The sequence below is a fragment of the Salvelinus namaycush genome, chromosome 12 (genome assembly GCF_016432855.1).
Source record: "Salvelinus namaycush isolate Seneca chromosome 12, SaNama_1.0, whole genome shotgun sequence".
Classification (NCBI taxonomy): domain Eukaryota; kingdom Metazoa; phylum Chordata; class Actinopteri; order Salmoniformes; family Salmonidae; genus Salvelinus; species Salvelinus namaycush.
Window position 1 is genome coordinate 35,496,960 of NC_052318.1, and position 27,050 is coordinate 35,524,009.

Genomic DNA, 27,050 nt, shown 5'->3' on the forward strand with positions numbered 1-27,050 from the left:
GTGTCGAGGCACAGATCTTGGGGAAGGGGTATCAATAAATGTCTACAGCATTGAAGGTCCAAGAACACAGTGGCCTCCATCATTCTTAAATGGAAGAAGCTTGGAACAACCAAGACTCTTCCTAGAGCTGGCCGCCCGGCCAAACTGAGCAATCGGGGGAGAAGGGCCTTGGTCAGGGAGGTGACCAAGAACCTGATGGTCACTCTGACAGAGCTCCAGAGTTCCTCTGAGGAGATGGGAGAACCTTCCAGAATGACAACCATCTCTGCAGCACTCCACCAATCAGGCCTTCATGGTAGAGTGGCCAGACCGAAGCCACTCCTCAGTAAAAAGCACATGACAGCCTGCTTGGAGTTTGCCAAAAGGCACCCAAAGGATTCTCAGACCATGAGAACCAAGAATGAACTCTTTGGCCTGAATGCCAAGCGTCACATCTAGAGAACCTGGCACCATCCCTACAGTGAAGCATGGTGGTGGCAGCATCACGCTGTGGGGATGTTTTTCAGCGGCAGTGACTGGGAGACTAGTCAGAATCGAGGGAAGATCAACGGGGCAAAGTACAGAGAGATCCTTGATGAAAACTTGCTCAGGACCTCAGACTGTGGCAAAGGTTCCCCTTCCAACAGGACAATGACCCTAAGCACACATCCAAGACAACGCAGGAGTGGCTTCGGGACAAGTCTCTGAATGTCCTTGAGTGGCCCAGCCAAAGCCTGGATTTGAAACCGATCGAAAATCTCGGTAGAGACCTTAAAATAGCTGTGCTGCGACGCTCCCCATCCAACCTGACATAGCTTGAGAGGATCTGCAGAGAATAATGGGAGGAACTCCAAAAATACAGGTGTGCCAAGTTTGTAGTGTCATACCCAAGAAGACGTGAGGCTGTAATTGCTGTCAAAGGTGCTACAAAGGACTGAGTAAAGGGTCTGAATACTTACAGTACCAGTCAAAAGTTTGGACACACCTACTCATTCAAGGGTTTTTCTTTATTCATACTATTTTCTACAATAGAATAATATTGAAGACATCAAAACTATGAAATAACACAAATGGAATCATTCATTAACCAACACTAGTGTTAAACAAATTCAAAGTAGCCACCCTTTGCCTTGATGACAGCTTTACACACTCTTGGCATTCTCTCAACCAGCTTCACGAGGAATGCTTTTCCAACAGTCTTGAAGGAGTTCCCACATATGCTGAACACTTGTTGGCTGCTTTTCCTTCACTCTGCGGTCCAACTCATCCCAAACCATCTCAATTGAGTTGAGGTTGGGTGATTGTGGAGGCCAGGTCATCTGATGCAGCACTCCATCACTCTCCTTCTTGGTCAAATAGCCCTTACACAGCCTGGAGGTGTGTTTTGGGTCATTGTCCTGTTGAAAAACAAATGATAGTCCCACTATGCGCAAACCAGGTGGGATGGTGTATCACTGCAGAATGCTGTTGTAGCCATGCTGGTTAAGTGGGCCTTGAATTCTAAATAAATCACAGACAGTGTCACCAGCAAAGCACCCCACACCATCAAACCACCTCCTCCATGCTTCACGTGGGAACCACACCACACTACTCTGTGTCTCACAAAGACACGGCGGTTGGAACCAAAAATAAAACATTTGGACCACAGGACAGATTTCCACCGGTCTAATGTCCATGGCTCGTGTTTCTTGGCTCAAGCAAGTCTCTTCTTCTTTTTGGTGTTGTTTAGTAGTGGTTTCTTTGCAGCAATTCGACCTTGAAGGCCTGATTCACGCAGCCTCCTCTGAACAGTTAATGTTGAGATGTGTCTGTTACTTGAACTCTGTGAAGCATTTATTTGGGCTGCAATCTGAGGCTGGTAACTCTAATGAACTTATCCTCTGCAGCAGAAGTAACTCTGGGTCTTCCTTTCTTGTGGCTGTCCTCATGACAGCCAGTTTCATCATAGGGCTTGATGGTTTTTGCGACTGCACTTGAAGAAACGTTCAAAGTTCTTGAAATGTTCCGTATTGACTGACATTCATGTCTTAAAGTAATGATGGACTGTCGTTTCTCTTTGCTTATTTGAGCTGTTCTTGCCTTGATATGGACTTGGTCTTTTACCAAATAGGGCTATCTTCTGTATACCACCCCTACCTTGTCAGAACACAACTGTTTGGCTCTAAAGCGTTAAGAAGGAAAGAAATTCCACAAATTAACTTTTAACAAGGCACATCTGTTAATTGAAATGCATTCCAGGTGACTACCTCATGAACCTCAGTGTTCCTGAGTGGCGCAGCGGTCTAAGGCACTCCATCTCAGTGCAAGAGGCGTCACTACAGTCCCTGGTTGGGATTCCAGGCTGTATCACATCCGGCCGTGATTGGGAGTCCAGTAGGGCGGTGCAAAATTGGCCCTGCGTCGTCTGGGTTTGGCCGGGGTAGGCCGTCATTGTAAATAAGAATTTGTTCTTAATTTAACTGACTTGCCTAGATAAATAAAGGTTAAAAAAAAGTTGGTTGAGAGAATGCCAAGTGTGTATAAAGCTGTCATCAAGGCAAAGGGTGGCAACTTTGAAAAATCTAAAATATATTTTGATTTATCTAACACTTTTTTGGTTACTACATGATTCCATATGTGTTATTTCATAGTTTTGATGATTTCTGTTTTTTATATATATTTGCACAAAAAAAAAGACTGGTATTTTGCTTTGCTTTGGGGTGTTGCATCATTATGCGGTATTGTATGTAGATTGATGAGGATTTTTTTTTAAATACATTTTTGAATAAGGCTGTAACGTAACAACATTTTGAAAAAGTCAAAGTTTCTGCATACTTTCCAAATGCACTAGTTGTCTGGACTGAGGTGATGATGGCTAACTCATCAGGTTTTGTATGCCTGCTGTTATATGAATCATTCTTCAATCAATTTGTTCATTTTTTTAAATTCCAGTTTTGGTATCATGATTAAGATAACCCAGTACTAGTATATGTGTTGAATAACCCAAAGCTAGTATATGCAAGTGTTTTTCTGTACATGACCAGCTACTTTGCTCATTTATATGAATCTGTAGATAGTCTTTCATCATGTGTTTCAACATTCCAGAGGTAAAAACCAAGTCTTTAAATAGGCTACTATTCCGTATAACACTTGTGTAATTACAAAAATGGTAGAGCTTGCTGTTACAAAAATGTTCATATTATTACTGTGTTACTGCACAGGTATTAGAGCAACGTTTTATCATAATCACATATTAGCCTACAGTGAATGTCGAATGAGAGCAGAACCGTGAGATAGAGAGCTATCCTCTTTGCATGCATGTACGTGTGTGTGGGTGTTAAAAAATCTAAAAGAGAAATTGTGCTGGTGTAATCACATCAATCAAGTGATCTCTGAGAGGCAGGCAGGCAAGCAGAAATGTGATGAATTACAGGATGCAGTCTCAGTGAGCCGCATGTTGGGTGGCTCGCCCTCGCCTTGCGAGGCCCAGCTACCAGAGGATGTGGTTACTTCCTGTAGTGGAGCAGCTTAGTAGAGAAAGAGAGCTGGGGGAAAACATGTCCCCTTAGTATGCTAAAACCAAAAACGTTTTTCTGCTGCAGCTACTCATTCAGAGAGGTATACTCAGTGGCTCAACTCTTTCATTTGACACAGTGCCAGTATAGTAGCTATATAGAGATTGTTTTTACTTCTGTGTAAAATCTTCTCCCAATAAATTCTGTTCAGTGTTCTGTTATCAAATTTCTGTTAGTGAACAAGTTTTAATGCATCATTAAGAGAAAAGACTGATATATTTTCCCTTTGGTTTCTGTGGAGTCAGTGTGCCTCTTTTTCTAATATAAGCTGATAATACCTCCCTCAGTAGGTTTCCTGACATTATTATTATAACATTTTTGGGGGGTTTGAGGCTGATCAATAATTTTTGTCCCCTTGTGCAATCGCCTCTCTCCCATACCTTTGAAACATTGTTATTGTCTGCCCCACCCTCCCCTCTCTAGTGAGTAAGGGAGTGTAAATTAACATGCAAGTAGTATTTAATGGAATAGTATGAACATGCAAAAAGTATCTCGAATTAAGACAAAAATGTTTCACGCTGCTTTGATAAAAGTTGTGGTTGAATATCAGCCTAAATCGTTGTATCAAATCAAATCAATTTATAAAGCCCTTCTTACATCAGCTGATATCTCAAAGTGCTGTACAGAAACCCAGCCTAAAACCCCAAACAGCAAGCAATGCAGGTGTAGAAGCACCGTGGCTAGGAAAAACTCCCTAGAAAGGCCAGAACCTAGGAAGAAACCTAGAGAGGAACCAGGCTATGAGGGGTGGCCAGTCCTCTTCTGGCTGTGCCGGGTGGAGATTATAACAGAACATGGCCAAGATGTTCAAATGTTCATAGATGACCATCCGACGATACACCCGGACAGTGCCAAACAGGCAGGATATAACCCCACCCACTTTGCCAAAGCACAGTCCCCACACCACTAGAGGGATATCTGTATTATGTATTATGGTTGTATTATGGCTTTTGGTTACCGCCGTCGAAGTAGTATTTGGAACCTAACTGATGTACTATGATGCATTAGCTGCCTGCTCATTAATCTGTTCCACTGTGATATTTTGGACACCATTTATTCTGAAACTATGTGTATCCACCCTGCTATAACTCAAAATCTTTCAAGAGATGTTATAAGTTACTCTGACAAAATGTTTAATCAAAAATAGTTTTTGCGAAGTTAGTGTGCTTATTTTCCTGGCCCTGTATTTTCATGTAGGTTCACTCCTGACCTGCTGTGAAAACCCTAATGCCTGGGGTCATAGGCAGATGATGGTTCATTCTAATGCCTATAAGGCCTATTCCCCATTGATCAATCAAAACATTACTTTTGTATTTGCATAAATCACTGTAAGGAACTCTATAACACTCTCTATAATGTAGATTGATTCTCAAATCAATCTCAAATTCTCAATCGGAGGCATCAAATTTATAAGCACATTTGTTGTAAATCAGTTATACCATCACATGTAAAAAGTAACATTTATTTTGACGGAATTCATTGGTTGTCAGTCATAGCGTACTAACTCTATTATTTTGGTTTCCTCAACAGATTAGTGTGCGAGTTACCACCATGGATGCAGAGTTGGAGTTTGCCATCCAGGCCAACACAACGGGAAAGCAACTCTTCGATCAGGTAAGAACATTGCTTGCTCTACTGAAACAAGGCAAATTACATGTTATTGCTGTGCTTTCATTCATTGCCAATCAGTGTAAATTGCAAGCAGGGGAATGGAAGCCCAGTTGTGGGACTGGAGTGGAGGGTCTATTTTAAGAGGAACTCTCACCCTCTCACTGTTCCTTTCATTGAGTCAAGCTGTGCTCTATGGCGTAGGCTCTAGTCTCTCTTCAGCTGCAGACAGAATGTTAGTCATAGAATCCACTGGCAGCACAAAGGAACTCCATTTCCAAGACAATAAAGGCACGCTTTGTCCTGTTAACTTTTCATTTGCACTTGCTTTCCAAGTGGGCAGAGTAATTTCCCCTGGTGAACATGTGCTCTCTCATTGAAATTACACCATTAGAAATACACTACATGACCAAAAGTATGTGGACACCTGCTCGTCGAACATCTCATTCCAAAATCATGGGCATTAATATGGTCCCCTATTTTATTTATTTGTATTTTTTATTTAACCTTTAACTTGGCAAGTCAGTTAAGAACAAATTCTTATTTTACAATACAGTATACCCTTTGCAGCTATAACAGCCTCCACTCTTTTGGGAAGGCTTTCCACTAGATGTTGGAACATTGCTGCAGGGACTTGCTTCCATTCAGCCACGAGAATTAGTGTCACACCTAGGGTTGTACATTTTGGGGAATATTCAGAGGTGGAAACTTTCCGTGGGAATTAACGGGAATATATGGGAAGTAACTGGAATATATGGGAATTAACAGAAATAAATGCAAATGAATATCAGTACCATTTAAATGTAGATGTTTTTTGCATTGGATATATTTATCATATCATATAGAGACAGAAACATAAACCTTTTACCTTATCATAAGTAGACATAATTGCAAATGATGAAATCCTTCCAATAGAAATAATTTAAAAAACATTTTAGTTACGAATTAAACTTTAATTAAGTGAGTTGACTCTTCACATGGGATGATTTCACTGAACAACAAAAGAAAGAGAATATTGAATGATCCCCAATGATCCATTGTATCTCCCAAAAACGTTTTCAACATCCATCTGTAAAATGATAGTCTAGAAACTAAAGCTGTGGTTGTCTTCCTCTCATGTCTTCTCCCTGGACCTCTTCAATGTCCACCTCTTGAACATCAGACTCTGAGGCCTCATCTTCACTGTCACTTTCCAACCTTGTTGAGGATGGCTCGTTAGCAGGCTCAAAAAGCCTCAAATTCGCCCGGATGGCCACCAATTTTTCAGCCCTTGTATTGGTCAGCTTGTTGTGTGCTTTGGTGTGTGTGTTCCCAAACAAGGACCAGTTGCGCTCTGAGGCAGCTGATGTTGGTGGGATTTGGAGGATGAATGGAGGCAACAGGATAAAGAGCCTCAGATCCACAAAGTCACTTCCACCAGGTGGCAGATGAGATAGCACGACTGCCATATTGCATCTCCATCACAAAGCCCTTGCTTGGAAGTGTACTTCTCCAGAATGCCAAGAACCGTGCCCTCATCCAGGTCAAGGTGGCGAGACACAGTAGTGATGACACCATAGGCCTTGTTGATTTCTGCACCAGACAGGATGCTCTTGCCAGCATACTTGGGGTCCAACATGTATGCTCCGGCGTGTATGGGCTTCAGGCAGAAGTCTTCACGCTTTTTGATGTATTTCAGAACTGCAGTTTCCTCTGCTTGGAGCAACAGTGGGCAGGGCACTACGGATTTCTTCTCTTACATCTGCAAGCAGATTCTGAACACCAGACAGGATGGCATTGTCTCCCTCAATCCATGCAATGGCTACTGCTATATGTTTCAGGAGTTTCAGGCTGCTTACCACTCTCTCCCAAAATACATAATCCAGGAAGATCCTCTTGATGGGGCTGTCCATATTGGCAGACTGTGATATGGCCATTTCTTAGAGACTCCTTCCCCTCCAGGAGACTGTCAAACATGATGACAACACCACCCCAACGGGTGTTGCTGGGCAGCTTCAATGTGGTGCTCTTATTCTTCTCACTTTGCTTGGTGAGTTAGATTGCTGCTATAACTTGATGACCCTTCACATACCTAACCATTTCCTTGGCTCTCTTGTAGAGTATATCCATTGTTTCAGTTTTCAGGGGCAGATTCAATGCATGAGCAGCACAGCCAATGGGTGTGATGTGAGGGTAGGACTCCTCCACTTTAGACCAAGCAGCCTTCATGTTCGCATCGTTGTCTGTCACCAGTTAAAATACCTTCTGTGGTCCATGGTCATTGATGACTGCCTTCAGCTCATCTGCAATGTAGAGACTAGAGGTCGACCGATTATGATTTTTCAACGCCGATACCGATTATTGGAGGACCAAAAAAGCCGATGCCGATTAATCGGCCAATTTTTTATTTATTTATTTGTAATAATGACAATTACAACAATACTGAATGAACACTTATTTTAACTTAATATAATACATCAATAAAATCAATTTAGCCTCAAATAAATAATGAAACATGTTCAATTTGGTTTAAGTAATGCAAAAACAAAGTGTTGAAGAAGAAAGTAAAAGTGCAATATGTGCCATGTAAGAAAGCTAACGTTTAAGTTCCTTGCTCAGAACATGAGAACATATGAAAGCTGGTGGTTCCTTTTAACATGAGTCTTCAATATTCCCAGGTAAGAAGTTTTAGGTTGTAGTTATTGTAGGAATTATAGGACTATTTCTCTCTATACGATTTGTATTTCATATACCTTTGACTATTGGATGTTCTTATAGGCACTTTAGTATTGCCAGTGTAACAGTATAGCTTCCATCCCTCTCCTCGCCGCTACCTGGGCTCGAACCAGGAACACATCGACAACAGCCACCCTCGAAGCAGCGTTACCCATGCAGAGCAAGGGGAACAACTACTCCAAGTCTCAGAGCGAGTGACGTTTGAAACGCTATTAGCGCGCACCCCGCTAACTAGCTAGCCATTTCACATCGGTTACACCAGCCTAATCTCGGGAGTTGATAGGCTTGAAGTCATAAACAGCGCAATGCTTGAAGCACAGCGAAGAGCTGCTGGCAAAACGCACGAAAGTGCTGTTTGAATGAATGCTTACGAGCATGCTGGTGCCTACCATCGCTCAGTCAGACTGCTCTATCAAATCATAGACTTAATTATAACATAATAACACACAGAAATACGAGCCTTAGGTCATTAATATGGTAAAATCCGTAAACTATCATTTCGAAAAACAAAACGTTTATTCTTTCAGTGAAATACGGAACCGTTACGGTTTTATCTTTTATCTAACCGGTGGCATCCATAAGTCTAAATATTCCTGTTACATTGCACAACCTTCAATGTTATGTCATAATTACGTAAAATTCTGGCAAATTAGTTCGCAATGAGCCAGGCGGCCCAAACTGTTGCATATACTCTGACTCTGCGTGCAATGAACGCAAGAAGTGACACAATTTCACCTGGTTAATATTGCCTGCTAACCTGGATTTATTTTAGCTAAATATGCAGGTTTAAAAATATATACTTATGTGTATTGATTTTAAGAAAGGCATTGATGTTTATGGTTAGGTACACGTTGGAGCAACGACAGTCCTTTTTCGCGAATGCGCACTGCATCGATTATATGCAACACAGGACACGCTAGATAAACTAGTAATATCATCAACCATGTGTAGTTATAACTAGTGATTATGATTGATTGATTGATTGTTTTTTTATAAGATAAGTTTAATGCTAGCTAGCAACTTACCATGGCTTCTTACTACATTCGCGTAACAGGCGGGCTCCTCGTGAGGCAGGTGGTTAGAGCGTTGGACTAGTTAACCGTAAGGTTGCAAGATTGAATCCCTGAGCTGACAAGGTAAACATCTGTCGTTCTACCTCTGAACAAGGCAGTTAACCCACCGTTCCTAGGCCGTCATTGAAAATAAGAATGTGTTCTTAACTGACTTGCCTAGTTAAATAAAGATGTACATTTAAAAAAAAAAAAAAATCGGAGTCCAAAATTACCGATTTCCGATTGTTATGAAAACTTGAAATCGGCCATTCCGATTAATCGGTCGACCTCTAGTAGAGACCGGTGTGCCTGTTGTCCCTTGTGTCTGTTCTCTTGTAGAATACTGGTTGAGGGGTGGAGATGATGTAATTAATTATTCATTGCCCACGAACATAGTGAGTGTTGCAACTGAGGACAGATGATTTTTACGTGCTTCAGCACTCAGTGGTCCCGTTCTGTGAGCTTGTATGGCCTACCACTTTGCAGCTGAGCCATTGTTTCTCCTAGACGTTTCCACTTTACAATAACAGCACTTACAGTTGACCAGGGCAGAAATTTGACGAACTGACCAGTTGGAAAGGTGGCATCCTATGATGGTGCCACGTTGAAAGTCACTAAGCTCTTCAGTAAGGCCATTCTTCTGCCAATGGTTGTCTATGGAGATTGCATGGCTTTGTGCTCAATTTTATAAACCTTCCAGCAACGGATGTGGCTGAAATAGCCAAATCCAATAATTTGAAGGGGTGTCCACATACTTTAGTATATATATATTGTACATCGTGATTCTAAACTGCCTTGACTGAGGTTTGGTGATGGTGTGATGTGCAGGCAGTGGTGGTGTGTATAAACATTGTCTTCTTAATGGGAAACACCCCTACCAGGCTGTTGACACAGCCAATGTAAACACAGCAGATGTTTCTTGAAGGCATTCAGTTGTACAACTGACTAGGTATCCCCCTTTCCCTTTCCTTTCTCCAAGGAATTTAATGCATGAGTGGTTATCAGTCCCTAACCGTCTCAAACTTTTCTGCCATGCCTGTTTGTGTGAGGAGAGGAGAGGTTTTGGTCCCACCAGTTTTACAGTGGCTCTCTCAGACAGAAATATGTCATGGCTGTATGGCAGGCCAGCCTGGCCTCAGAGAATGTCTGTATTGTTTTAGCAAAAGTGCCAGACTCTTGAATCACCCCCAAGGCATCCATCACCAATGTTATTATGGCTGTTGTGTCATCCCTATTTCACTTCATGCTTATAATCACATAGATTTTTTGTTTCTCTTACATTTATTATGATAGATGTTTATGGGCCCACAGACCCCTCCCTGTAAGTGGCAGTTGGTGTAGTGGGCAATCTGGGCAGAGGACTAGATGACTCCCTCCACAGCCATTAGATAAGAGTTTCCACTGTATTTTTACTCGGTCTATCAGACAGTGAGCTGTAGTGGGCAGAAATGCTGGAGCACAAAGTTTAACGTGTGACTCAATTCTTATTTCAATCTAGTTTTGATAATACATACAATGGGTGCCTTTCACTAGTTAGCCTAATGGATCCAAATCTTCTGTTTGTTTGTGTGTGAGTGTGAGAGAGAGATGATCTACTGATATAACAAAAAAAGAGTACCAATGTTTAGGGTAGAACATGAGGAGTTAAGTTATGTTGAGCTTAAACTGTTGTTCACCACGTAGGTCCAAGCAATTACTCTTAGGAAATGGCTGGCAACTGCATTATCCCTCAGGCCAGCATTTATTCATTTATATCCAATTTTGTGAATGAGTGTGTTTAAAAATTCAAGCAGTTAGCATACTATTTTAGCATTGTCGATAGGTTTAGCTTTGAAATGGGTATTTGATTCTGTATTTTTTTTAATCTGAAAATGAAATCACGCACGTTATTCATTTTAAAGATAAAGATTCCTCTCCTTGTTCAGGCGGTGCTCGGCGGTCGGCGTCGCCGGCCTACTAGCCATCACCGATCCATTTTTCTTTTTCCGTTTGTTTTGTCTTTGGTTCATTCACACCTGGTTTTCATTTGCTTTAATTTCTGTGTGTATATTTACTCCTGTTTCCCGCTTAGGTTTGTGCAGGATTATTTTCATGTTGCTCGTTGAGGTTTTCCTCAGTTTATTCACGTGTGCACAGTGTTGTAGGAAAGTAAGGAGTGTTGTTTTTTCTCCTTCCGTGAGTGACTGTGTGTTCCTATGTCTTGGCTGTTTATTGGTATTGTACCTGACCCAATTTGGACTTGCCTATTAAAGACGCTACTTTGACATCTCTGCTCTCCTGCGCTTGACTACCTTATCTGTAGCGACTTTGTACTGAGGTAGCTAAGTTGAATATCTAAGTACTAAGCTAAGATGTTTCTGTATTCATTTCCTCAGTATAATTTGATATAACTGTATAGAAAGACTAAACTTGAGAGGATTAAATCTTCAGATTCTTTTAAATGAATGACTCAACCATCATGCACCATTACCTAAGTTAAAACCTGACCTGAAACAAGAATGTCATGTAACACTGTTTTCACAAACAATTTAACACAGTTAACCCCTGTTAAGAGTTGGGTTACATTTAAAAAAAATTGTGTGCCCTAAGGTTGTGAAGACAATCGGACTGCGGGAGGTGTGGTTCTTTGGTCTGCAGTACCAGGATACAAAGGGTTTCTCGACATGGCTCAAGCTCAATAAGAAGGTGAGCGCCTCCATTTAAACAAGGATATAGTGAACAAGGCTTCCGTGCCACCTTAAGTAAAAGAGAAACTGCTCCTGGCGCCTCCACTAATCTTTGACCCCTGGCCCTAGGTGACAGCCCAGGATGTAAGGAAGGAGAGCCCACTGCTGTTCAAGTTCCGGGCCAAGTTCTTCCCTGAGGATGTGTCAGAGGAGCTGATCCAGGAGGCCACCCAGAGGCTGTTCTTCCTGCAAGTAAAGGAAGGGATCCTCAACGATGACATCTACTGCCCCCCGGAGACGGCTGTGCTGCTGGCCTCCTACGCCGTGCAGGCCAAGTACGCCGATTACAACAAGGAGATTCACTTGCCAGGATACCTGTCCAGTGAAAAACTGCTGCCTCAGAGGTGAGGCCTCCACCATCTCTAGAGTCTACATAACACCTTTTGATTGCACCTTCGTACTCTCTCATGTTTTTATGGTGTCATATCATTTTGTCTTTGTGTTTTTAGGGTCTTGGACCAACACAAGCTCAACAAGGAGCAGTGGGAGGAGAGAATCCAGGTGTGGCATGAGGAACACAAGGGCATGCTCAGGTACTGAATCACACACACACATTACTTACTCACCCCTCCTATCTCTGTTGTCCCTGGCCTGAGAAACATCTCTATTGGTTTCAATTGAAAGTTGAGTATCTCTGCACAGTAGGACATACCACATCATGGTGAAAATTGCTTAAGCTTCTGTCATAGAGTGAATAGATTTGCACTCTGAGAGCTTGATGATGTGAAAGCATGTGCTGTGATGTTTTGAAGCATCCTGACCATCAACTCCTATTAACAACTATGGCAGCTACCTAGCTGGAAGTCTTCAAATAACTTAACTGCTTGTGTTCCTTCTGTGCTTACTTTGGTGCATTTTTTAGATGTAAGTGGCGTATTTTCAAAACTCTTGAAGGCCCAGTGCAGTCAATAACGTGATATTCCTGTGTTATATGTACAGTATATTTCCACACTATGAGGTTGTGAAATTGTGAAAATAATGATAATGCCCTTTTAGTGTAAGAACTGTTTGAAAAGACCGGCTGAAATTTCAGCCTGTTTTGGTGGGATGGAGTTTTGGCCTGCCTGGTGACATCACCAGGTGGTAAATTAGTTAATAGACCAATAAGAAAGAGTGTTCCAAATCTCTTTGCCAATAACAGCTAGATTTCAGTTTTCCCTCCCCACTTAGACCACTCCCAGATTTTGTAAATTATTTTTACCATTTGAATTTAAATCAATCACAGTAATGTACTTAATTGTTACCCGGAAAGGATTTGATATTGAGATAAAAACGTCTGCATTGGACCTTTAAAAACTGGAAACTAGTGATGGGAAACCAAGGCTTTCTAAACCCTTTTGGGGCTTTCACCAAATTGTGGTGCCATTTTTTTTTATTACACTGATCTTTTAACACATTATTGACATCTGCTGAACAGGAATAAATTAGCGTTTTTTAAATGTTTATATAGACCTGTTTTCCCATTGCATCTATCAAAACTTTGTGGCGCAATGGATGGGTGTGAGTGTTGGTAAACTAAATTTAGTTAGAATATGGGGTTTGCATCCCACATTCTACTTCCCCTATTTGCCTCCAGGTACGCTATGCTTTCTAAAACTGCATCCGTGGTATTATTTAGGATGCTGAAGACAAAAGATGATCGTAGGCTACACTAAATAAAACGAATTATTTGAACAACAGTGGGAAGATGGGTTCACAGTAAATTATTTTTTAACTATAGCCAAGATTCAATCTTGTGCCTATGCCTGTGTCTTATCCCAAATCTCCATCCCTACCTACTGAGCTACCGTTTAGGTGCTATAAACTGAAAAACATCTAAGTAAATTGGTAAATAAGGTGTCCAGTAGAGGTTGGTGTTTGAAAGCAACTTTGTATCAAAGAAAGCACCACGGCAAAATCAGTGGGATCTCGCATTTTGCAACAACAGTTTCGAAAAAGCATGTGATCAACCGAAGCTTCAGACGCCATTGATCATGTGGTAATGTTACTTTGAAATTATCCGTCAATGGTATATGCTTCGAAACTAGTAATAAATCAGTAGTGTGACGTTCGAAGCTTCAAACGTCATCATCACGTGGTATTGTTACTTTGATACAAGCATCGTTACATTGTGTCCAATCAGTAGTGCTTTGAAAACTGCATCGGAGCGTCGGAGCTCTGGTATCAATCGTCCAATCACTACTCTAAACTGATGTTCAGAACATTTGATTGTGTATTCATTGGAGTTTAACACATCTTTCACCCCTGAGTCATTCATGCAAAATCTAGGTTTTTCGTGAATCTTTTGTGAAATATCATGAGAGCATTTTACCATAACTTGACATGCACATTTATTTGTTTGCAAACCACAATTTGTTTCATTTTAATCCAATGGCATGTTGTGAGCATGTTGAGAAATACAGTTTCATTATCCTACTAGGGGTATTGTTAAGTAGTTGGCTATGGTAAAAACAGAAGGAGTTTGAATGGCTGATGAGCTTTCTAAAACTCCCATCCATATAGAAATTAAATATGACATGAAATTACTCGGGATCTATATACAATGCCTTCGGAAAGTATTCAGACCCCTTGACTTTTTCCACATTTTGATAGGTTACAGCCTGATTGTAAAATTGATTAAAATGTCCCCCCCCCCCCCTCAATCTACACACAATACCCCATAATGACAAAAGAAAAACTGTTTTAGCGATTTTTTTTTTCTTCAATTTTTTTTGCCGGAAATATGACATTTACATAACTATTCAGACCCTTTACTCTGTACGTTGTTGAAGGACCTTTGTCAGCGATTACAGCCTCAAGTCTTCTTGGGTATGACGATACAAGCATGGCACACCTGTATCTTGATGTTTCTCACATTCTTCACTGCAGATCCTCTCAAGCTCTTTAAGGTTGGATGGGGAGCGTTGCTGCACAGCTATTTTCACATCTCTCCAGAGATGTTTGATCTGGTTTAAGTCCGGGCTCTGGCTGGGCCACTCAACTATATTCAGAGACTTGTCCCAAAGCCTTCCAGTCCCTGCCCCTGCCCCTGAAAAACCTTCCCACAGAATGATGCTGCCTCCACCATGCTTCACCGTAGGGATGGTGCCAGGTTTCCTCCAGATGTGACGCTTGGCATTCAGGCCAAAGAGTTCATTCTTGGTTTCATGAGACCAGATAATCTTGTTTCTCATGGTCTGAGAATCCTTTAGATGCCTTTTGGCAAACTCCAAGCGGGCTGTCATGTGCCTTTTACTGAGGAGTGGCTTCCGTCTGGCCATTCTTCTATAAAGGCCTGATTGGTGGAGTGCTGCAGAGATGGTTGTCCTTCTGGAAGGTTCTCCCATCTCCACAGAGGAACTCTGGAGCTCTGTCAGTCACCATCGGGTTCTTGGTCACCTCGCTGACAAAGGCCCTTCTCCCCCGATTGCTCAGTTTGGCCAGGTGGCCAGCTTTTTCTTGGTTGTTCCAAACCTCTGCTACTGTGTTCTTCCCCAGGTCTGTTCCTAGACATAATCCTGTCTCAGAGCTCTACGGATAATTCCTTTGACCTCATGGCTTGGTTTTTGTTCTGACATGCACTGTCAACTGTGAGACCTTATATAGACAGGTGTGTGCCTATCCAAATAATTTCCAATCAATTGAATTTACCACAGTTGACTCCAATCATGTTGTAGAAACATTTCAAGGATGATCAATGAAAACAGGATGCACCTGAGCTCAATTTCGAGTCTCATAGCAAAGGGTCTGAATACCTACAGAAGCAAAAAAAGTATGTGAACCCTTTGGAAATACCTGGATTTCTGTGTAAATTTGTCATAAAATTTGATCTGATCTTCATCTAGGTCACAACAATAGACAAACACAGTCTGCTTAAACTAACAACACACAAACAATTTTACGTGTTCAGGTCTTTATTGAACACACCGTGTAAACATTCACAGTGTAGGGTGGGAAAAGTACATTTTGGACATTTCCTCTTCACAGAACTGTTTCAGTTCAGCAATATTTTTGGGATGTCTGGTGTGAACTGCTCTCTTGAGGTCATGCCACAGCATCTCAATCGGGTTGAGGTCAGGACTCTGACTGGGCCACTCCAGAAGGCGTATTTTCTTCTGTTGAAGCTATTCTGTTGTTGATTTACTTCTGTGTTTTGGGTCATTGTCCTGTTGCATCACCCAACTTCTGTTGAGCTTCAATTGGCGGACAGATAGTCTAACATTCTCCTGTAAAAAGTCTTTATATACTTGGGAATTCATTATTCCGTCGATGATAGCAAGTTGTCCAGGCCTTGAGGCAGCCCCATGGCGCTCCCTCCACCATACTTTACAGTTGGGATAAGGATTTGATTTTGGTGTGTTGTGCCTTTTTTATCCACATATAGTGTTGTGTGTTCCTTCCAAACAACTGAACTGTAGTTTCATCTGTTCACAGAATATTTTGCCAGTAGCGCTGTGGAACATCCAGGTGCACTTTTGCAAACTTCAGACGTGCAGCAATGTTTTTTTTGGACAGCAGTGGCTTCTTCCGTGGTGTCATCCCATGAACACCATTATTGTTTAGTGTTGTACGTATCGTAGACTCGTCAACAGAGATGTTAGCATGTTCCAGAGATTTCTGTAAGTCTTTAGCTGACACTCTAGAATTCTTCTTAACCTCATTGAGCATTCTGCGCTGTGCTCTTGCAGTCATCTTTGCAGGACGGCCACTCCTAGGGAGAGTAGCAACAGTGCTGAATCCAGGCTGCATCACATCCAGTCGTGATTGGGAGTCCCATAGAACGGCGCACAATTGGCCCAGCGTCGTCCGGGTTTGTAAATAAGAATTTGTTCTTAACTGGCTTGCCTAGTTAAATAAAGATTCAATTAAAAATAAATGAAGTTCAGATCAAATTTGATATGGAGAAATTCAGGTCATTCCAAAGGGTTCACATTCTTTTTCTTCTCACGGTATATAAATAAGGTATAGATTAATGAGGATAAACAATTTTTTTTTTTAGATTAAGACTAATGTAAGAAAATATTGAAAAAGTCAAGGGGTCTGAATACTTTCCGAAGGCACTGTACGTCCATTCATTTTTTATAACTGGTACCGTTTACCTTCAGACAAGTCCCGTGGCACGCGTACGTCAATAGACTCTTAAGGATTCTGGAACAGTGACTCGAACAAAACTATTTATAAAGTGATATCTGATTAAATGTATGGTGGTGAAGTTGCATACCGCAACACTGATCCCTGCAGAAACTAAAGAGTGCATTCAAAATCTACTCAGTACACAATTGACAGAGATACTGCATGGTTGATTTCTGTATGACGTTTACCAGTGCGTGCTGTAGTAAAGTGGAGCTGTTTTGCTAAAAGTACATTTTGTCTTATGCCTAATTGTCTTGATGAAGAGAGTTTAGAACACTTTTTATGCAACTGCTACAGAACTAAAGAAATATGGGATCTGATGAGAAGTTTTGATTTTGATGTAGGTGTCTTCGATACTCATATAGATGACAATACTAAAGAATGATGGTGGACAATAATATGCATTGTGAACAATAAGATTTGGAAGACAAGCTGCATTGACTATGAAACAACTTTTTGTCCCCTCGAACTCTATTTTTAAACAAATCAAAACAGAACTAGGGCGGCAGGTAGCCTAGCGGTTAAGAGCGTTGGGCCAGTAACCGGAAAGTTGCTGGTTCAAATCCCTGAGCTGACATCTGTCGATGTCCCGTTGAGCAAGGAACTTAACTCTAATTGCTCCTGTAAGTTGCTCTGGATAAGAGCATCTGCTAAATGATTTAAATGTAAACTAAAAAGAAGAAAGCTGGCCTACAGAAACCTCCATGGACACTATTAAATCTGTAAACTATGTAATGTAATTATGAACGCATGTATTGATGTAGAAGCTAAATTGTATTTATATGAACTAGCCTATTATGATTGTAAAAAACTGAAATAAGTGATTTTAAAGATGTATGTTGGTGTAGCATGGTGTTGAATGCCATTTCTGCCCCATGCAACATTGTACAAGATCACATTTTCCACATGACTTGACAACTGATACAGTATCGCCTTTCTCTCTAATTGATTCATCAATGAAATTCAGATTTGTGGAATATATTGCTATATACAACCATTTATTTCAGCAGTGCATTGTACACTACACTATAATTCCAAATGGTAGCACATACAGTGACTCGTTCCACTTTGTCCTATTGAAACACACTGGCTGATGGAGAATTATGATATAGTATTTACAGCCACATCCATATATGATTTGGTTTTACCTTCCAACATAAATTGATGTCAAATTGATACATTTATTTTACAGTGTTCAGCAGTTATCAAACTATATACATGTACGTAAACTAGGCACTACATAATTTTTGTTCAGTAGTTATCAGTTTAGAACAGTTTGATTAAGTGATAGTTAAAGGTATTGTTAACAAATGACAAGCAAATTATATCAAAAGTAATGTGAATATTACATTTTGAAAAGCAGATACCTAGATTGAATATGTATGCAAATTGAAAGAGTGATTTGGTGCAGTGAACAAATTACTTTGACTTCGTTTTTTTGTACTCAATCAATTGAAAATGTACTTGTTTTTGAAACATCTGTTTTGATTTTTGTGCTTACAGTTGTGAAAATGTACCACATACTTGTGAACATTGCACCAGTCATTGAAAAAAAATAAAGGATTTAATGTAATTTGTAATACTTCCACAGAGAGGATTCAATGATGGAGTACCTGAAGATCGCCCAGGACCTGGAGATGTACGGTGTCAACTACTTCAGCATCAAGAACAAGAAAGGATCAGAGCTGTGGTTAGGAGTGGACGCCCTGGGACTCAACATTTACGAACAGAATGATAAGTGAGTGAAATATACCCCACAGGGGTACTCAAACATATGGGACTGAAATATGTTAAACATATGCTGTACAAACTTAGGTACAATGGTTGTTTTCTGATTATGACTAAGTGCAAAATAGTGCAAATATCACTGTTTATATGTTATTTTTGCCTCAACAGGATGACGCCTAAAATTGGATTCCCATGGAGTGAAATCAGGAATATTTCCTTCAACGACAAGAAGTTTGTCATCAAACCCATTGACAAAAAAGCACCAGTATGTAACCACCTCTCTGTACTCATCCATAGTTTATAAGATTATACAGTATCTCCTAGGGACAAAAAATAATTATTGTTGCCATAATTATATTTAGAAAGATTACTGGTATGGACTGGTCTCATAGATCAGACATAACATAGTAAACATACATCTCGGACACTGTAATTAGTATATGTTACATTTGGTATGGTTACATAAGTTACTTGAGGAAAAAACGAATGTCTAGCAACCCAAAGGTTGCATGTTCGAATCTCATCAAAGACAACTTTAGCTACTTAGCTACTTAGCCATTACTTTTTAGCTACTTAGCATGTTCCCCTAATCTTAACCCTTTTAGCTAACCCTTTACCCTAACCTTAACCTAACTCCTACCCCTAACCCCTAGCGCCAGCTAATGTTAGCGTTAGCCACCTAGCTAACATTGGCCACAACAAATGGAATTCTTAACATGCAAATTTGTAACATATTGTACATTTTGGAAATTCGTAACATATTGTACGAATTGCAATTCGTTACATATTATACAAAATGGATGATGGACATCCACAATATAATACATACCATACGAAATGTAACAATTCATACTAAATGGAGTGTCTGAGATTTATGTATAAAATAATACGAAATGCTCTGAGACCACGTTGGATAGTCAAACATGCTTTCTCTTCTAGGACTTTGTATTCTATGCTCCACGACTGCGTATCAACAAGCGCATCCTGGCACTTTGCATGGGCAACCATGAGCTGTATATGCGTCGCCGCAAACCAGACACCATCGAGGTACAGCAGATGAAGGCCCAGGCCAGAGAGGAGAAGAACCACAAGAAGATGGAGAGGTCAGTGTCACCACCACCACACACTCAAGCTACTGCTAACATGAGTCTATTTCAAGACATCAGACCTTTGGTTACTCCTGCCTCTGTATTTGTGTCGTCCTTGTACAAGCCCAACAGCAATGCTCAAAAAGAAAGCTGAACATGAAGGGCATTTGTGCATCAATTGATAGTTTCGAACATTAAAATCAGCAGACTGTTGTGGGTGTCAACTGGTGGCCACTGGCCACACATGAGGGTCTTTGTTATGAGTGGATTTTTCTTAAGAAAGTAGCCATCAGAACAATGACAGATCTATTTAGCTAATGTTTAGGTTGGCCTATTGTCTGATAAAGAAGGCTTGACAATGTTAGGAAGTTGTACATGTTCCCTCCCTTCTATATCCCTGTTTACTCTACGGCCTCTGTCCACCAGGGCACTGCTGGAGAATGAAAAGAAGAAGAGAGAACTTGCTGAAAAAGAAAAGGAAAAGATTGAAAAGGAGAAGGAGGAGCTTATGGAGAGACTGAAACAGATTGAGGAACAGACAAAAAAAGCTCAGCAAGGTTGGAAACACCCTATTTCTGTAGTATGAACAAACTATTATCTTTACTCTTAAAGCTAGGAGTCTTATAAGTGTGGTTGTTCATAGCTTTTTATTGATTGTTGTCGAAATACACATAAGTTGTGTGTGTTCACCCAATACAATGTAAAGCACTGTAAGGCCTAATTTAACCTTTAGTCTTGTTGAGGTAAAACATATTTTGCAAGAGAGATTAATGAAGCCCTAGCTACAGTACACGTAATTCATTCTGTCTATTATCATCATTACTGTGTGTGCAGAGTTGGAGGAGCAGACACGGAGGGCCCTGGAGTTGGAGCAGGAGAGGAAGCGTGCTCAGGAGGAGGCGGAGCGTCTGGAGAAGGAACGCAGGATGGCTGAGGAGGCCAAGACCGCCCTGCTCCAGCAGTCTGAGAACCAGATGAAGAACCAGGAACACTTGGTGAGTTACACACACACACATTAATGAACAGCACACGCAGTGTCAGCACGTAGCATTGTGCTACAGAGTGATGAGCTGAGTAAAGTGATGATTATTAATTACTGTAGTTCATTCATTGGAATATAACACATCAATTATTATTTGTATTGTATAGAAACATGTATTATCATGATAGTTCATATTATTATTCTAGAAATTGTGAAATGTACGAAAATCATTGTTTAACTTCTAGTTTTCTAACTGTGGTAGTCTTCACATGGTTTGGAAATTAAAATAAGCTAACATCTGTTGAAACTTTCAAATCCAAATTCATGGAAAGAAAGTGAAAATAAAAAAATGTGTTTCCACAGGCCACGGAACTGGCTGAGCTGACCTCAAAGATCTCCCTACTGGAGGACGCCAAGCAGAAAAAGGAGGATGAGGCAACGCAGTGGCAACAGAAGGTGTGGTCTCAGCTACTGCTCTCTTCATTCACCTCCCCCACCTTCTCAAATGGTTTAGTCCCATGTGTCATTAAACTATAGTCAATGTTACAGTAATTCATCCATTAGAAAAAAGTAAAAATTAGGATGAACCATAGCCTAACATTAAAGCTTAGACCTGATTTGCTGTTCTGAAGTTATAGCAGTTGGGCACTGTTTTAAGATACGATACTTAGACTCCCTCTGGTGCAGGGCATTGCTCCATAGGAAGGGCCCCTCCTCTCCTCCCTGTGGACATGGTGACTCATGCTGTGGTGTGGGCCTGGTTGTAAGGGGAGGGTTCTCTTTCTTTACGTTAGGGAAATCCTGTTTGCCTGGGAGGATATCTTTCACCCCATTGTGCTTTCCCCCCTATTTTAGCATTTGAAAGAAAGCAAATCTAAATGGCAGGTCCCAAATGTCCTGTGATTGTGCTGTCTAGAACAAACCCATTTTCATGCGATGGATTTATGATCTTAGACTGTCACTGATTGGTGCACCTGTCACCCAGGGAATGAATGTACATTTTGGGTCCATTAGGACTGTAGAATCTTATGGACGTCATATTTCTTCTGCCAGGGGGCAACAGCAAGATGGCGCCGCCAGAGAGGGTCGCCTCGCTTCTAGTCCTTACGAAACTATGCAGTATTTTGTTTTTTAATGTTTTATTTCTTACATTGTTAGCCCAGAAAATTGTACGTTTTATTACATACAGCCGGGAAGATCTGTTTGATATCAAAGCGACGTCAACTTACCAACATTACGACCAGGAATATGACTATCCCGAAGCGGATCCTTTGTTCGCACCACCACCCAGAGCATTTGATGTGATCCTAGAGGCAACGTTGCCGCAGAAGAGGTCAACCGAGCGGCCTCCTGGTCAGACTTCGGAGATGTGCACTCCACCCACCGCTTCTGAGTATATTACTCGCCAATGTCCAGTCTCTAGATAACAAGGTGGACGAAATTAGGGCAAGGGTTGCTCTCCAGAGAGACATCAGGGATTGTAACATACTCTGTTTCACAGAAACATGGCTCTCTCGAGATATGTTGTCGGAGTCGGTACAGCCACCGGGATTCTTTATGCGTCGCAACGACAGAAATAAAGATCTCTCTGGGAAGAAGGGCGGGGGTCTATGCTTCATGATTAACGATTCATGGTGTAATCATAACAACATACAGGAACCCAAGTCCTTTTGTTCACCTAACCTAGAATTCCTCACAATCAAATGTCGACCATATTATCTCCCAAGAGAATTCTCGTCGGTTATTGTCACAGCCGGGTATATCACCCCTCAAGCCGATACCACGACGGCCCTCAAGGAACTTCACTGGACTCTAAACCATATCCTGAGGCTGCCTTTATTGTAGCTGGGGATTTTAACAAAGCAAATTTGAGAACAAGGCTACCTAAATTCTATCAGCATATTGATTCTAGCACTCATGCGGGCAATACACTGGATCACTGCTACTTTATCTTCCGCGGCAGATACAAGGCCCTCCCCAGCCATCCCTTCGGCAAATCTGACCACAACTCCATTTTGCTCCTCCTATCCTATAAGCAGAAACTCAAACAGGATGTACCCGTGACAAGAACTATTCAATGCTGGTCTGACCAATCGGAATCCACGCTTCAAGATTGTTTTGATCACACAGACTGGGAAATGTTCCGGGCAGCCTCAGAGAATAATATTGATTTATACACTGATTCAGTGAGTGAGTTTATAAGGAAGTGCATTGGAGATGTTGTACCCACAGTGACTATTAAAACCTACCCTAACTAGAAACCGTGGATAGATGGCGGCATTCGCGCAAATCTGAAAGCGTGAACCACCGCATTTAACCATGGAAAGATGACTGGGAATATGGCTGAATACAAACATTGTAGTTATTCCTTCCAAAAGGCAATCAAACAAGTGAAATGACTGTATAGGGACAAAGTGGAGTTGCAATTCAACAGCTCAGACACGAGACGTATGTGGCAGGGTCTACAGGCAGTCACGGACTACGGAAAAAAAACAATCCACATCACGGACACTGATGTCTTGCTTCAAACTAAACAGCTTCTTTGCCAACTTTGAGGATAATACAGTGCCACCGACGCGGCCCACTACCAAGGACTGTGGGCTCTCCTTCTCCGTGGCCGACGTGAGTAAGACATTTAGAAGTGCTAAACCTAGCAAGACTGCCGGCCCAGACAGCATCCCTAGCCGTGTCCTCAGAGCATGTGCAGACCAGCTGCCTGGTGTGTTTACGGACATATTCAATCTCTCCCTATCCCAGTCTGTTGTCCCCATATGCTTCAAGATGGCCAACATTGTTCCTGTACCAAAGAAGGCAAGGTAACTGAACTAAATGACTATCGCCCTGTAACACTCACTTCTGTCATCATGAAGTGCTTTAAGAGACTAGTCAAGGATCATATCACCTCCACCTTACCTGCCACCCTTGACCCACTTCAATTTGCATACCGCCCCAATATGTCCACATGAGATGAAATCGCCATCATCACATAACGCTGCCCTATCCCATCTGGACAAGAGGAATACCTATGTAAGAATGTTGTTCATTGACTACAGCTCAGCATTCAACACCATAGTACCCTCCAAGCTTATCATTAAGCTTGAGGCCCTGGGTCTCAACCTCGCGGTGTGCAATTGGGTCCTGGACTTCCTGACGGGCCGCCCCCAGGTGGTGAAGGTAGTAAGCAACATCTCCACTTCGCTGATCCTCAACACTGGGGCCCCACAAGGGTGTGTGCTCAGCCCCCTCCTATACTCCCTTTTCAGCCATGACTGCGTGGCCATGCACGCCTCCAACTCAATCATCAAGTTTGCAAACAACACATCAGTAGTGGGCTTGATTACCAAGAACGACGAGACAGCCTACAGGGAGGAGGTGAGGGCACTTGGAGTGTGGTGTCAGGAAAACAACCTCTCACTCAATGTCAACAAAACAAAGGAGATGATCGTGGACTTCAGGAAACAGCAGAGGGAGCACGCCCCTATCCACAACGACGGCACAGCAGTGGAGAAGGTGGAAAGTTTTAAGTTCCTCGGCGTACACATCACGGACAAACTGAAATGGTCCACCCACACAGGCAGTGTGGTGAAGAAGGCGCAACAGCGTCTCTTCAACCTCAGGAGGCTGAAGAAATTTGGCTTGTCAGCGAAAACCTTCACAAACTTTTACAGATGCAAAATTGAGAGCATCCTGTCAGGCTGTATCACCGCCTGGTACGGCAACTGCACCGCCCACAAATGCAAGGCTCTCCAGAGGGTGGTGCGGTCTACGCAACCCATCACCGGGGGCAAACTACCTGCCCTCCAAGACACCTACAGCACCCGATGTCACAGGAAGGCCAAAAAGATCATCAAGAACAACAACCACCCGAGCCACTGCCTGTTCACCCCGCTACCATCCAGAAGGCGAGGTCAGTACAGGTGCATCAAAGCAGGGACCGAGAGACTGAAAAACAGCTTCTATCTCAAGGCCATCAGACTGTTAAACAACCACCACTAACATTTAGTGGCCGCTGCCAACATACTGACTCAACTCCAGCCACTTTAATAATGGGAATTGATGGAAATTATGCTGCGCCTTCTTCACAACGCTGTCTGTGTGGGTGGACCAATTCAGTTTGTCCGTGATGTGTACACCGAGGAACTTAAAACTTTCCACCTTCTCCACTACTGTCGATGTGGATAGGGGGGTGCTCCCTCTGCTGTTTCCTGAAGTCCACAATCATCTCCTTTGTTTTGTTGAGTGTGAGGTTATTTTCCTGACACCACACTCCGAGGGCCCTCACCTCCTCCCTGTAGGCCGTCTCGTCGTTGTTGGTAATCAAGCCTACCACTGTAGTGTCGTCCGCAAACTTGATGATTGAGTTGGAGGCGTGCATGGCCACGCAGTCGTGGGTGAACAGGGAGTACAGGAGAGGGCTCAGAACGCACCCTTGTGGGGCACCAGTGTTGAGGATCAGCGGGGTAGAGATGTTGTTACCTACCCTCACCACCTGGGGGGGCCCGTCAGGAAGTCCAGTACCCAGTTGCACAGGGCGGGGTCGAGACCCAGGGTCTCGAGCTTGATGACGAGTTTGGAGGGTACTATGGTGTTAAATGCTGAGCTGTAGTCGATGAACAGCATTCTCACATAGGTATTCCTCTTGTCCAGATGGGTTAGGGCAGTGTGCAGTGTGGTTGCGATTGCGTCGTCTGTGGACCTATTGGGTCGGTAAGCAAATTGGAGTGGGTCTAGGGTGTCAGGTAGGGTGGAGGTGATATGGTCCTTGACTAGTCTCTCAAAGCACTTCATGATGACAGAAGTGAGTGCTACGGGGCGGTAGTCGTTTAGCTCAGTTACCTTAGCTTTCTTGGGAACAGGAACAATGGTGGCCCTCTTGAAGCATGTGGGAACAGCAGTCTGGGATAAGGAATGATTGAATATGTCCGTAAACACACCAGCCAGCTGGTCTGCGCATGCTCTGAGGACGCGGCTGGGAATGCCGTCTGGGCCTTCAGCCTTGCGAGGGTTAACACGTTTAAATGTTTTACTCACCTCGGCTGCAGTGAAGGAGAGCCCGCAGGTTTTGGTAGCGGTCTGTGTCAGTGGCACTGTATTGTCCTCAAAGCGAGCAAAAAAGTGATTTAGTCTGTCTGGGAGCAAGACATCCTGGTCCGCGACGGGGATGGTTTTCTTTTTATAATCCGTGATTGACTGTATTGATTGATATTCCTTCTCCTGAATCAGTTCATACATACCATGAGTCATTAACATTTGTGGCTGCCCCCCTCAGGCCTGCATGGTGCAGGAGGACCTGGAGAAGACCAAAGAGGAGCTGAACAGCAAAATAATGGCATCACACATACAGGAGCCTATGCAGGCCGAGAACGAGCATGACGAGAACGACGAGACCAGCGACCAGGCCAGTGCCGAGTTCACGGGCGGCATCTCCTACAAAGACCGCAGCGAGGAGGAGCGTATGACCGAAGCCGAGAAGAACGAGCGCGTGCAGCAACACCTGCTGGTGAGTGAGGGTTGCATCACTCTTTGTGATATTGTAGAGATTACAAGAATGGGGCCTATAAACATGTCCCGGTATGCCTGTGTTGTTGTGTGAGCCGTAGTGAGACTTGGCAGTAATGTTATCTTTCCTCTACCAGGCTTTGAGCTCGGAGTTGGCCATCGCTCGAGATGAGACCAAGAAAACCGCAAATGACATCATCCATGCGGATAATGTGAAAGCGGGACGGGACAAGTACAAGACCCTCCGGCAGATTCGGTCGGGCAACACCAAGCAGCGTATAGACGAGTTTGAGTGTATGTGATGTATCTTGTTTGCAACTACTATAACCTCCACAGCGGTGCCATACTTGGTCCATTCATTCTAGACTGCAGACCTGCCTCACACAAGCTACAGTGCCTTTTACCCAAACAAGACCAGAATACATATCAAAAAGCAACAAAAAAAAGTACAGCAAAATGTATATGAATAATGGTGCACAAATCACATTACAAGTAATGTTATTCAGAATTATGAAATAAGTGGATGTATCAGGGACATTTTTTATAGAAGAATGGTTTAAAGTGAATACAATTTGATAATACATTTTTCCAGCCTTTGAATTTGGGTTATAGATGGAGCGTGTTTTTATTGACTATAATTTAGTTATTTTTGTGATTCATCTCTCACACTGTTTTAAACTAAAAATGAACAAAACAACTCAATGCAGGACAGCTGCAATTACGTTATGGTTGGCCACATTTTAGGTGTCATTATTTCAGAGCAGGTTTGTTTGTTTTGAAGTGGACCTATTACTGTAAGCATTTTCCACAAATTAAGAGAACATCAAACTGTAATTAGATTTTAGTTTTTTATTATATTCTAATCTTAGGCATTTAAAGAGATTGTTGTCTTTCTAAGAGAAGGACATCTTTGTTTGGAAACTCAACAGTATTACTTTTACATAAGATTTTATTAAGTCCATATGAAATAAGCGCTGGAATACCACATGTTCCATTTTCAGAGAGAC

General features: G+C 42.2%; 1 protein-coding gene across 1 annotated transcript in view; it reads left to right on the top strand.

The window, feature by feature from the left end:
- The window catches only part of LOC120057176 (moesin-like), a 37,682-nt gene extending 11,053 nt beyond the window's left edge, over window positions 1–26,629 (top strand). Inside the window, exons 2-13 of the mRNA XM_039005651.1 lie at window positions 5,064–5,147; window positions 11,498–11,593; window positions 11,704–11,978; window positions 12,084–12,167; window positions 18,338–18,484; window positions 18,643–18,739; window positions 19,414–19,577; window positions 19,989–20,119; window positions 20,397–20,557; window positions 20,908–21,000; window positions 25,814–26,044; window positions 26,181–26,629. Coding sequence (XP_038861579.1) covers window positions 5,064–5,147; window positions 11,498–11,593; window positions 11,704–11,978; window positions 12,084–12,167; window positions 18,338–18,484; window positions 18,643–18,739; window positions 19,414–19,577; window positions 19,989–20,119; window positions 20,397–20,557; window positions 20,908–21,000; window positions 25,814–26,044; window positions 26,181–26,345 — 1,728 coding nt within the window. The 3' untranslated portion in view covers window positions 26,346–26,629. The remainder of the gene's footprint in view (window positions 1–5,063; window positions 5,148–11,497; window positions 11,594–11,703; window positions 11,979–12,083; window positions 12,168–18,337; window positions 18,485–18,642; window positions 18,740–19,413; window positions 19,578–19,988; window positions 20,120–20,396; window positions 20,558–20,907; window positions 21,001–25,813; window positions 26,045–26,180) is intronic.
- The last annotated feature ends 421 nt before the right edge of the window (window positions 26,630–27,050 follow it).